Below are 12,507 nucleotides of genomic sequence, written 5' to 3'. Positions count from 1 at the left end.
AAAGCAAAGTGAACTGGTCAAGAGCCAAGGTCATGGCTGCAGTTCTTTGGGATGCTGAAGACATTTGCTTGTTGACTTTCTGGAAAGCCAGAGAACAATAACATCTGCATGTTATGAGAGCATTTTGAGAAAATTAGCCAAAGCTTGAGCAGAAAAATGCCCAGGACACGTTGCATGTCAGTGCTCCTGCTCATTCCTCTTAGGAAGCACGGAGAACTGTGCGTTTCCATGGGCAGTCAGCAGGTGTCCACCTTACAGGTGTCCACCTGGTTCAGCTCCTTCTGACTTCTTTCTGTTTCCTAATCCTGTTCATAATGCTTAAAGGGCTGAATTCATGTGATGAAGTTCTCAGGACTCTCAGTTCTTTAAGGATGGTCTTAGTGCTTGGTACGATCATTTACTTGTGTGTCTTGAACTCGAGCTAGTGTGTGTTAAGAAATATTCTTGTTTTTTATCTTTTAGTTGCATTTTTCCATGAAGGTTATGAAGTCCCCTCATATTTATGAGGAATGCCTAGAAGTCTTTCTTTAAAATTTATTTTATTTATCTGAAATGCAAAATTGGAAGGAAGGCGAGGGAGGGAGGGAGGGAGAGAGAGAGAGAGAGAAATCGAGAACTTCTGCTGGTTCACTCCCCAAATGGCTCCATTGGGGACTGGGTGAGGCCCAACCCAGGAGCCTGAAACCCCATTTGCAGGGAGCTGAATTGGAAGTGAAGTAGCTGGGACTCAAATTGGCACTCGTATGGAATGCTGGTGGCAGCTTAACCCACTGCACCCCAATACCGTCCCCAGGGTCTTTTCATCTTACCTGGGAATGTACAAGGTTTGAAACTGGCAGCAGAGAACCTGAGAGTAGAACCTCAGTATAATGCAGGCTATCAGGTGTCTTCGGACATTCCTTCACACAGTAGCTCAACAATGTAGCTGTATGCTGTGAGAACCTTACCAAATGCATCTAATTACAAGGGCCTATCCTTTATCTAATGCACACACATATGCTACGCTACTGAACTTACTGGGAAATTCTTATGTCTAAAGACAAAGGGATGAGAACATTGACTATTAAAGAAGGATTGACTTCTTTATATGAATAAAAGTTAGGCATTAGGTAACTATTTCTGATCATTTTACTATATGAGGGGTGTTCAAAAAATTATGGAAAATATATGTTATGAAAGAACTATGTGTTAAAAAATTTTTTTTGCTCCAAAATAGACTTACTTTTTAATTTTATTTTTTCCACAGACTTTTCTGAAGTCCCCGATAATGTTCATACTGTTGATTACTCCTTTCTTAATTCTCTTTGCATTGATATTTGTTCGTGTTTGTTTTGGTTTGGCTCAGGCCCTTGCCCTGTGCTATGTTCTGTTAAAGAACCTGTGACTGTCAGTGCCCTCTGTCTGTAGGGGTGAAGCCCGTCTGGTTTCTTGTTGCTCTGGTTTCTGTAACCAAGGCCTTTAGCTCACAGTTGTCAGGCCCTCACATGATCACCAGCCAGTCAGTATGTTTGGCACTGGGGACAGAAGGATGACTTTTAGCATGAGTTTAGCTTTCAGCTTGTTTACAGTAGGGAAGATAAATATGTAAGCAGGTTATCACATCAGTAGTAGCCATATCTGTGGATGATTCAAACCTCTGCAGTAGCTATCAGGGTCAGGGGGGCTAGCTCAGAAAAGATGAGGCAAGGCCTGAAGCAGAGGGAAGAGCCATGCAAGGCCGTAGAGGCACTAATAGGGTGGAGTTTTGAGAACTGTGAGGTAGTAGACAAGTTTGGCATGTGAAAGAAAAGATAGGGTGAGGTTGGCTTGCATGGATTGGGTGCAGCTCTAAGGAATGCTTAATTTTGTTTTAAATATTTCATTTATTTATTCGAGAGGTAGACTTATAGGCAGAGAGAGGGAGATAGAGAAAGAAAGGTCTTCCATCCACTGGTTCACTCCCCAAACGACCACAACAGTCGGAGCTAAGCTGATCTGAAGCCAGGAGCCAGGAGCTTCTTCCAGGTCTCCAACACTGGTGCAGGTGCCCAAGTACTGGGGCCATCTTCCACTGCTTTCCAGTCTATAGCAGAGCTGGATCAGAAGAATGGCAGCCGAGATGTGAACTGGCACCCCGTGAGCCCATTGCACCGCAGCGCCGGCCCCAGTAATGCTCAGTGTTAAGGAGGATAATCACCTGAGAAATGGGACTTTGAAGTTACCCAGAATTTAAATCTCTGCTTGTGTCGCTTGCTTGCTTCCTGCCTACTTGACATTGGTCCTGGTGTCTAACATTTCTAAACTTCTGTATTGCGCATCTGTGAAGTGGAGATAACTCGGACTAGGAGTGCCCTGGACTGCGAGTGACTTAATCATTCAGCACCCATTGTTCACTGAGCACCTATTACACGGAATAGCTGGAGAAAGTCTGCAGAGAAAGCAAATGTTGTCGGCTGAGCCTACAAAGCTTAGAAAAAGCTGGATATTGGATCAGCCCTTCTAGAACTTGGCCTTTTTCCACTCACACCCATTGTTACTCATGTGTTCAGACAGAAGCCGGGGAATCCTTACTACACTATACTTCCTTTACATGCTACCAGTTGCCAAACGCAGCATGTTTGCCATTTAAGTATGTTTTGTGTCTCTCCCTATTGCCAGCCCTTTGCTTCAGGCCCGTACCTCTCATCTGGAATCTGTAGTTGTTGGTTACTTTTGCTCTCCTCATTCATCGTTCTTTTGTCAGAAAGTCCTCATTATAAATAATACCACGTGTGCCCAGGCCTGGCTGACCTGTCTGGTGACTGCTGCAGCTCCACATCGTCTCAGGCTATCACAGTGAGCTTTGGGTCTTCTGCTGCCAGGTCTTCTCCTTGACTGGCTACTTGCAAAGCCGATCAGTCCCAGCCTCCACGTACCTTTCATCACTTGTTGCCAGAGACCTACTTCCTTGTTCTCCTTGTTTGGCTGTATTGTGACTGATGCCTGGGTCATTTCTTTCATCCACCATTGGCAAGAACCCACAGCTTTTTGTTTTCCTATTAGCAGTTAGCCAGCTCAGCCTATACAGATTGTACACAGGCCAGCTCCTTGTGTTGATATTCGTGGGCTGTCACTACCCCTCATGGAATTGCAGCTGTTTTATTTGTAGCGACCTCAGATTTTATTAAGGTTTATCTCCTCTCAACCCCTGCTGCAGGTAACTTTTTTACTCATTGTGAACCTACCATGCAAATGAACCTCATGGATTTGAAAGGCAGAGTGACAGAGAGAGACAGACACACACGCACAAACAAAGAGAAACCTTTCATCTACTGGTTCACTCCCCAAACAGCTACAACAGCCAGGCCTGGGTGAAGCTGAAGCCAGAAGCCAGAAACTCCATCTGGGTTTCCTGCCTGGGTGCAGGGGCCCAAGTGTGTGGGGCATCTTCTTCTTTTCCAGGCACATTAGCAGGAAGCTGCACTGGAAGTGGAACAGCGAGGACTCGAACTGGCGCTCAGATATGGGCTGCTGACATCCTGTGCACAGGCTTTACCTGCTGCACCACAACACTGGCCCCATAGTCATGATCTTTGACTTTTTTGCATTTCTACCCTGCAAGAGGCTATCTTGCATTGTGAGGAATGCCCTTTTTTCTGTTCTTGTTCTGCCAGTTTTACCCTCTGCTTGGTTATTTGAAATCTGACTATCTGTGAGGATAAGATGGGCTTAGAGATCTGCTTGTAGGTACACAGACTGAAGTTGAATATCTCTAGCCCAGCACCTAATCTTCTGCACCAGTGTGTGACTTTTGCTTCCTGTAGATTCACCCATATAGACTGCCTTCCCTGCATACAGTAGTTGGGAGCTGAGAAGAACAAGAACTCACTTATTTGCATTCTGTTTTTGGTGTTTAGGTCAGGATGGCTAACTGGTTGGCTTCCCACCTGGTGCCCTACATCTACATCACACCTTAAAGAAGCTGAAGAGAAAATGCTAAAATGTAAGATTTTCTTAAAACTGAGCTGTTTACGGAAATAGGTCTAATATATCACATTGCCTTGAAACCAGAGATAAGATTCTGTGATGTTAGTTGTTGGCAGAAGAATTTTACCCTTTTCTGTGGCAATTTGACAAGTGCCAAATTGGTGGTAGGGTGGAGATGTAGGGGGAGAGTTCTCAAACTCTTTGGCCATGGGTCCCTGTTACACTCTTAATATGGGTGATAATTGTGCTGATAACAATTGATAGGACTGAATTAAGTGGCATGGGTCATAGATGTGATTACTTTGTGTGTGCAGATGATTGTCCATTTCTGGTTCTCATCCTCTACTAATTCAGTTTCTTTTTTGTTCATTTGAATGATTCAAGAGTGACTATTGTGTTATATACTCTTAGGAAAGGGTAGTTAACCATCCTACATGAATTATTAACATGAAAATGAATTTCTACTTTCTTCATATGCTTGAGTAATATTTGTCTCCACAAAATTGGCAGAGTTGTCATCGTGGTTTACCAAAACAAAAAAGTTCTTGGTGCCAGTGTTGTGGTACAGCAGGTTGAGCTCCCATCCACGACGCTGGCATGCATATGAGCACTGCTTTGAGTCCTGGCTGCTCTACTTCTCATTCAGCCCACTGCTGATGTGCCTGGGGAGGCAGGGGAAGATGGCCTGAGTGCTTGGATCACAGGAACCCCGGGTGGAGTTCCAGGCTCCTGGCTTTGTCTTGACCCAGTCTGGCTGTTGTGGCCATTTGGGGTGTGGACCAGCAAATGGAAGTTCTTTTTCTCTCTCTCCTCTCTCTTTCTTGCTCTGCCTTCCAAACAAATAGATAAATCTTTAAAAAAAGAATCTTTGTTAGGGGGTAAATAAAAAGCCGGATGCTCAGTTTGTGCATTTAACAAATGCACTGGTTCCCTACTGCTAGGTTCTAGGTATGCAAATGGGAATAGTATATTTACACTTTGTGTTTCTGCGTGGGTACAAACTGATGTGATCTTTACTAATTATATACTGAATCGATCTTCTGTATATAAAGGTAATTGGAAATGAAAAAAAAAAACAAAACCTGGTGTTAAATTGGAAATGGCATAGAAAATTAATTAATTTTTTTTTAAAAATATTATGTAGGATCTCTGTCTTTAATGTGCTGTACACTCTTATTTAATGCTATAACTAGTACTCCAACAGTATTTTTTTTCACTGTGTGTTGCTATATGGGGGCAAACTGTTGAAATCGTTACTTAATATATACTAAACTGATCTTCTGTATATAAAGAGAATTGAAAATGAAAAAAAAAAAAAAAAAAAGAATGGGTCCCTGTTCCATTATCAGACATGAATGCAAGTGACTGATTGGTGGGGTGAGCTCTGCAATAGACATTCCAGGTGGGTTTTAGGGAGTCATGCAGACAGCAGCGCTCAGAATACTTGGCTCTAGAGCTCATCACCACTTTTCTAAACTGGTGGACATTGCCCTCCTCTTGGAGGCGTGAGATCTATTCACATTCTCAATGACTGTTGGGTTTTCTCTTTGCTGTCCCTTTGTGGATTACACAATTTGAGATTTTTTTTTTTTATAAAGGGCAGAAATTCCTGATTGTGTCCTGTGTTTTGTCCATTGCAGATGAACATGCACAAGTAACTAAGGAGTATATCTAAAGTGTAGCTGTTCAGTTGATAGCTTGATGTAAATCAATGTCAAATTTCATTTCACCTTTAGTCAATTTGGGGTAGTATTTAAAGTATTTAGTTTCAGAGTGTTAAAAGCAAGTAAGAGTTTTGATCTGTAAAATTATAATTATTTGCATTTTCTAGGACTTGGACTCAGGTTACCTGGTACCTCATGCTGAGTCGTTCCTACCATACCCTGTCACTGTGTTTCTACAAAACTTTGAAGCGACTGCGAATTTCAATTGTATGTTTAATACAGATTCAATGAGTCCTCCTCAAATCCATGATTGCTTTTTAGATAAAAGTGGTTCCTCCGAGTCCAGGTTCAGTCTTCAATGCTTAAGCCCTCTAATGTTCTCGCGTTCAAGGTGGTTTTCTTTTGTTACTATCTGCAAAGCTAGAGTCCTTAGAATCATGGATTCAGAGGCCACTAAGTTCCTTTCCAGTTCTGGGAGTGTAAGTAATGCCCGCATTGACAGATGTAAAAAGAAGGCAGGAGGTGAGATGACTTCCCACAATCGTGGCCACAGGCACTTGAGACTTCTCTGAGGTAAGGCTTCCCATTTAGATGTAAAACCTAGTGATTTAGAATTACCTGCTTCAAGAAAATATGTTTGTTAAGGGCTGACCTAAGAAGGGCTAAGATCCTATGACTGGACGCCATGTGGTCTCTGGCTTGTTAATGTTCGATGTCCCTGAGAATACCCCCTTCTCAGAAGCATCACGAAGCTGAGCAGAATTTCTCTTTTATGTTTCCAATAGGTGTCCCCTGCATATACAAAAAAGAACCTGTTCGTATATCTAATGGGAATAAAATATGGACACTGAAGTTCTCGCATAGTATTTCAAATAAGACTCCGCTTGTCCTCCTCCATGGTTTTGGAGGAGGTCTTGGACTCTGGGTACTGAATTTTGGAGATCTTTGCACTGATAGGCCCGTCTACGCTTTTGACCTGCTGGGCTTTGGACGAAGCAGTAGACCCAGGTTTGACAGTGATGCAGAAGAAGTGGAGAATCAGTTTGTGGAATCCATTGAAGAGTGGAGATGCGCCCTAGGACTGGACAAAATGATCTTGCTTGGGCACAACCTGGGTGGATTCTTGGCTGCTGCTTACTCACTGAAGTATCCCTCAAGGTAAGCCATGGTGACCACAGAGACGCATTGTAACTGAGGTGTCTAAGGGTACACTCGGCTTCCACCTTTGGGACGCCAACCTCTGAAAGGGCTGTACAGGCCAAATAGCCACAACCAAGCCAATTAAGTAGCTCAAATAAATGTCAGATTTTCCAGTTAATACATGGCACACATTGATAGACTTGAAAAAGGACTTTGAGGTTGCTAACCTTAGAATTGGTTAAAATTTAATGCATAATTTTAAGCCACATTTAAAAATTATTGTGTTATTGTTAACTTTTGCTATTATCATTAAATCTATGGATTTGGCAGGCTTTTCCTTAACCTTTTTAAGTTACAGTGATGGGAAGCAGTAAGGTTAGAAGTTAGAAGACCCCAGTGCTAGTGCTAGCTTTGCAAGTTAGAGCAAATCACTTAACCTCTGAACTTAGTTATCTTATCTCTAAACTTCAGAAAATTTATCTTCCTAGTGTGTTTTCCAGGGTTTTGATTATACTGTGCCCTAACCTTTCTCATTGTAGAACGGCTTTTCAGAGTCATTAAATTAATGTGTATTTGCTTCAAAATCTTTCAGCATCATCTCTTTTTTTTTTTTTTTAACTCCCATCTGTAACACTATACCCTAATATTCATGTTGCTTCCCTAGGGAGAGGTCACATGTAAGTGCTTGAAAAAAAAAAGAAGAAGAAGAAGAAAAAACTTCTATGTTAATGTTTTAGAAAGAAACTAAAAAATGAATGTAAGCATTTTTGGGTCGCCAATGTATTTTTCCACCAGACTAATTTTTATCCAGAATTGTAACTGATTTTGATATTGGGATCCGCAAATGAGAAGTAGGATAAGGATCATGTCTTTGTATAACTCTACCATGACATAATTCTGTGTGAGTGCGAGAGAGAGAGAGACAGGCAGGCAGGCAGAATTTCCCATGTGGAACAGTAGCTCGGTGAGGTGCTGTTTTCTGTTTCTGGAGTGGCCCCTTTTCCTCTGAAGACGCTTTATCTAAAACATAAGCATGTAAGCCTGATTCTTCTGGAGGGATCATGGTCCTCCTATATGTGCCCAACAGTAGACTTATTTTTTCAAAAGAAACCCTACATTTTCTTTTACTTGGCATTTTGGGGTCTTTCTCTTTTCTTGTGACCTCTTGGTCTCTTGGTGACAAACAAGGCGGCTGTGTCTGTGTGGAAAGGACATGGAGAGTTTTCTGGTAAATGACAGTAGGGCTATCAGTGGGGGCTGGCCTGGGCTCTGTTTGTCTTTTGTGTGTCATGTGTTTATGATGTCTGACTGTTGTGTAGTCACTAGAGAGGTGACGTGGGACTCTGTGACTAGACCTTGGTTGCTAAACCCTTAAGCCTTGGAATCCTGACCCTTCGTAGCTATCCACTGATTAGGTCAGTTGGTTAGATTTTCATTTGCAGTTGTGAAACTCTCAGATAGGAAGGCTTTAGGGATTCCAAAGTATCTAAGATAGAGCCAGTGATCCCTGCATGGGACTGACTACATTTTAGAAAATGCTAGAAATAAACTATAGAGCACTATGTCAGGACCAAGATCCATTAAGTTGTAGCAGTAGATGGATATAAGAATGCTTGAAATAATTAGCATGTGTAAATTCAACTGGTTGCCACCAAAATATTGAACTCTTCTCATGCCTATATTCTTTTTTTTTTTTTTTTTTTTTTTGACAGGCAGAATGGACAGTGAGAGAGAGAGAGAGACAGAGAGAAAGGTCTTCCTTTGCCATTGGTTCACCCTCCAATGGCTGGCACGCTGTGGCCGGTGCATCGCGCTGATCCGAAGCCAGGAGCCAGGTGCTTCTCCTGGTCTCCCACGCAGGTGCAGGGCCCAAGGACTTGGGCCATCCTCCACTGCACTCCCTGGCCATAGCAGAGAGCTGGCCTGGAAGAGGGGCAACCGGGACAGAATCCAGCGCCCCGACCGGGACTAGAACCCGGTGTGCCGGTGCCACAGGCAGAGGATTAGCCTATTGAGCCGCAGCGCCGGCCTCATGCCTATATTCTTAATTGAAAAAAACAAAAAAACAAAAACAAAATTATTAAACACAAGTTAATTTCAACATTGTGACTTTTTCTAGATTTTCAGATATCCCAATCATGAATGCAGTCCATTAGTTCAGAACACTGTGATATCCAGCATCTATTTATTTTCTTTTTGTTATGATTTATTTATTTAGGGACCAGTGCCATGGCTCACTTGGTTAATCTTCCGCCTGTGGCGCTGGCATCCCATGTGGGCACTGGGTTCTAGTCCCGGTTGCTCCTCTTCCAGTCCAGCTCTCTGCTGTGGCCTGGGAAGGTAGTGGAGGATGGCCCAGGTGCTTGGACCCCTGGACCTGCATAGAAGACCAGGAGGAAGCGCCTGGCTCCTGGCTTCGGATTGGCATAGTTCCAGCTGTAGCGGCCATTTTGGGGGTGAACCAATGGAAGGGAGACCTTTCTCTCTGTCTCTCTCTCTCTCACTGTCTAACTCTGTCAAATAAAAAAAAAAAAAAAGAAAAGAAAAAGAAAAAAAAAGGAAAGAAAAGGACAAATTTTAGTGGGGCTGGTGCTGTGGTGCAGTGGGTTAATGCCCTGGCCTGAAGCGCCGGCATCCCATATCGGCACTGGTTCAAGACCGAGCTGCTCCTCTTCCAGTCCAGCTCTCTGCTATGGCCTGGGAACACAGTAGAAGGTGGCCCAAGTTCTTGGGCCCCTGCACCCATGTAGGAGACCTGGAAAAAGCTCCTGGCTTTGGATCAGTGCAGCTCTGGCCATTGCGGCCAATTGGGGAGTGAACCAGCGGATGGAAGACCTCTCTCTCTCTCTCTGTGTAACTCTTTCAAATAAATAAATAAATCTTTAAAAAAAAAAAGTTTTATTTATTTATTTGAAAGGTGGAGCAACAGAGAAAGAAGGAGAGACCCAGAGAGATCTTCCATCTGCTGGTTCACTTCCCAGATGGCTGCAGCAGCCAGGTCTGGGCCAAGAACTCCATCTGAATCTCCCACATGGGTGGCAGGGACTCCGTTACTTCGGTCATCTTCTGCTGCCTTCATAGGTGCATTAGCACGAAGCTGGATCAGAAGTGCAGCACCCAAGACTTGAACAAGCACTCCAGTAGGGATGCCTTCATCATAAGCTATAGCTTAACCTACCGCACTGCATCGTAGGCCACAGTATCCATTTCTTGAATAGATAAACTGGAAAAGGAATTTGTAAGCTAAGTTTACCTTATGGCTTACAATTTCTTTTTTTTTTTTTTTTGACAGGCAGAGTTAGAGAGAGAGAGACAGAGAGAAAGGTCTTCCTTTTTCCATTGATTCACCTCCTAAATGGCTGCCACAGTTGGTGTGCTGCGGGCGACACACTACGCCAATCTGAAACCAGGAGCCAGGTGCTTCCTCCTGGTCTCCCATGCAGGTGCAGGGCCCAAGCACTTGGGCCATCCTCCACTGCCTTCCCGGGCCACAGCAGAGAGCTGGACTGGAAGAGGAGCAACCAGGACAGAATCTGGCACCCCAACCGGGACTAGAACCCGGAGTGCTGGCGCCACAGGTGGAGGATTAGCCAAGTGAGCCGCGGCGCTGGCCAAATGGCTTACAATTTCATCAGTTGTCCATATATACTATATAAAATTACCAAGAGATTGGAGATGGTTATGTTCTATCTTTCTAATTGTTTATGGGAGAAAAATGGGTTTCAGATATAAACAAAAAAAGATTTTAGTTTTCTGTCTTTGACCAGTTAACTTACATCTTGTTAGTGTGTCTCATAAAAACAAGGTGGAAATAAAGGGATCTGTGAGTGTGTTTGGTGGGGGGGGGGAGTAGTGAGAGAATGTTCTAACATTTATGCTTGTTTTGCATAATTAAATAAATTAACCAGCTATTTGAATCAATAAGTTTAGTTAATTTAGAATGTTAAAGCTACAAAATAAAAGTGAGATTTTAAAGTTTGGTTTTTTTTCTTCCCGTGCTTACCGACCAGGTATACTCCAGTGTAGCACATAGCGTGGAAGGCAGCAGTTCACCATGTCCTGGGCCTGTAGCACGTAGCGTGGAAGGCAGCAGTTCACAATGTCCTGGGCCTGTAGCACGTAGCGTGGAAGGCAGCAGTTCACCATGTCCTGGGCCTTCTCTTACCCCCAGCTGCTTTCCTCCCTTGCTTTCCAGCGTGGCTGCTCTTAAAGCGCTTCTCTCATGGACAGGAGAAGGGAAAGTGAGCAAGAGTGCCTCTTGTTTTCTGTAAGGTGAACCATCTCCTCTGTGCGCATGCTTCTCAACTGCCCACGGGTACTCAGGTTACCACTAGTATTCCTCATTTCTGTTAATTTCTACCCAAAAGGAATCTCTTCTACTTGATCCTGATTGAGCAGATTCATAGAAATTTGCATAGATGGTCTGATGTTACAGCAGAACTGTTCTGTGGACTCCCAGGTCTAAAGGGAAAGCAGATCGCTGCGAGTGTAAGTGTCCGTCACAGCAAGCCTTGTGTTAGTAAGGTTTAGTGTGTGCTGTGTGTTCATGGCTGCAGTCCTGTCCAGCAGACAGGGCGGGTGTTGGGGCTGCCCTCTGTACAATCTAGAAAGTTCTGTCCAAGCCAGAGAAACTTCTCTGTGGTGCACACATGTGTCTTCTAGGCTGTGTTCTCAGAGCAGTCTGGAGGACTGACTAAGCAAGTGTGGAGCAACCACTCTGTCTCCCCAAGTTTCCTCTTGAGCCAAGCAGCATTTGTGCTATGCTGTCATAGATTAAAATAAACCTTTCAATTTCAGGAGAAAAAGAGGGGAGGGGGCGACGAGGAAGGGAAAAGCTACTTGGAGGCCACGTGAAATTCAGCTTGCCGCCTTCCCTCCTGGGCCTGCCTTCTGTGTGACCCTGTCTTTGCTGGTAGGCTTTGAAAATGGGTTGTCTCTAGGAGCAGCAAATTGCCCTGTCCATACAAGGCGTTTCATAGCTTAACTTGTGACAGTGAGCCCATGTTTTCCTCAGATTCTGTTACCGAGTAATGACAGAGTAATAATCAGTGTGACCCTTTATGTAAAAGATTGAGTCTCCCCTTGACATGTGCCTGACAAACGAAATTCTCTAAAGTCATGTCCCAGCCAGTTGGTTGTGCTTAAGTAATGTTGTGACCTTGTGGTTTTGGCCATTTTGTTTTCATTTTTTTTTTTCGTTAAGAAGAAAATGTCCAAAGAGGCAGCTGAGCACCACCCACACTATAGATTTTTGCAGTTGTTTAAGACGTATCTGTCTTTCTAAAATAGATGTTATCAATCATATCTTACGGAATGGCCCTGGGTTTCATCATATCCTGCGTTCCCTGATCCATCAGGTGTGGGCCAGGTATTAACATGGTGTGCAGGACTCAGTGGTGAGCAGAGTCCCTGTGTGTGTAAGTGTTCCTACAGAGACAAGAGTGTACTGTGGTGGGGAGGTGGGCCATGCTGGGAGAACTTTGATGAGAACCCAGCTTGGTGTAAGGTGCCCATAAGAACTGCAGCTTGAGAAGAGGTCCCAGAGGGAAGAGCGTGTAGCAGGCAGATAGTCTAGGCAGCTGGACAGAAATTGCAATGGCTCTGTGCTGGCTGGGAAGGCCAGTGTGGCTGGTGGGCAGAGCAGTTGGGAACAGCTACTTAGTAGGTGACACCAAATGAAGACATGACCCGCCCGCCCCTTCCCTTAAAGCAGCCTTAGTTCATCTCAGTTCTCTTCCCACAGTGTCTGATCATTAGA

The 12,507-nt window shown here is 44.0% G+C and overlaps 1 protein-coding gene across 1 annotated transcript in view; it reads left to right on the top strand.

Annotated features, from left to right (window-relative positions):
• Nucleotides 1-12,507, top strand: part of ABHD5 (abhydrolase domain containing 5, lysophosphatidic acid acyltransferase) — a 37,721-nt gene that overhangs the window by 9,835 nt on the left and 15,379 nt on the right. The window contains exons 2-3 of the mRNA XM_062200613.1: nucleotides 3,876-3,961; nucleotides 6,395-6,767. Coding sequence (XP_062056597.1) covers nucleotides 3,876-3,961; nucleotides 6,395-6,767 — 459 coding nt within the window. The remainder of the gene's footprint in view (nucleotides 1-3,875; nucleotides 3,962-6,394; nucleotides 6,768-12,507) is intronic.

This window comes from Lepus europaeus, chromosome 9, assembly GCF_033115175.1.
Source record: "Lepus europaeus isolate LE1 chromosome 9, mLepTim1.pri, whole genome shotgun sequence".
NCBI lineage: Eukaryota > Metazoa > Chordata > Mammalia > Lagomorpha > Leporidae > Lepus > Lepus europaeus.
Note: the sequence above shows the minus strand (reverse complement) of the source record. Positions and strands in the feature narration are given on the sequence as shown.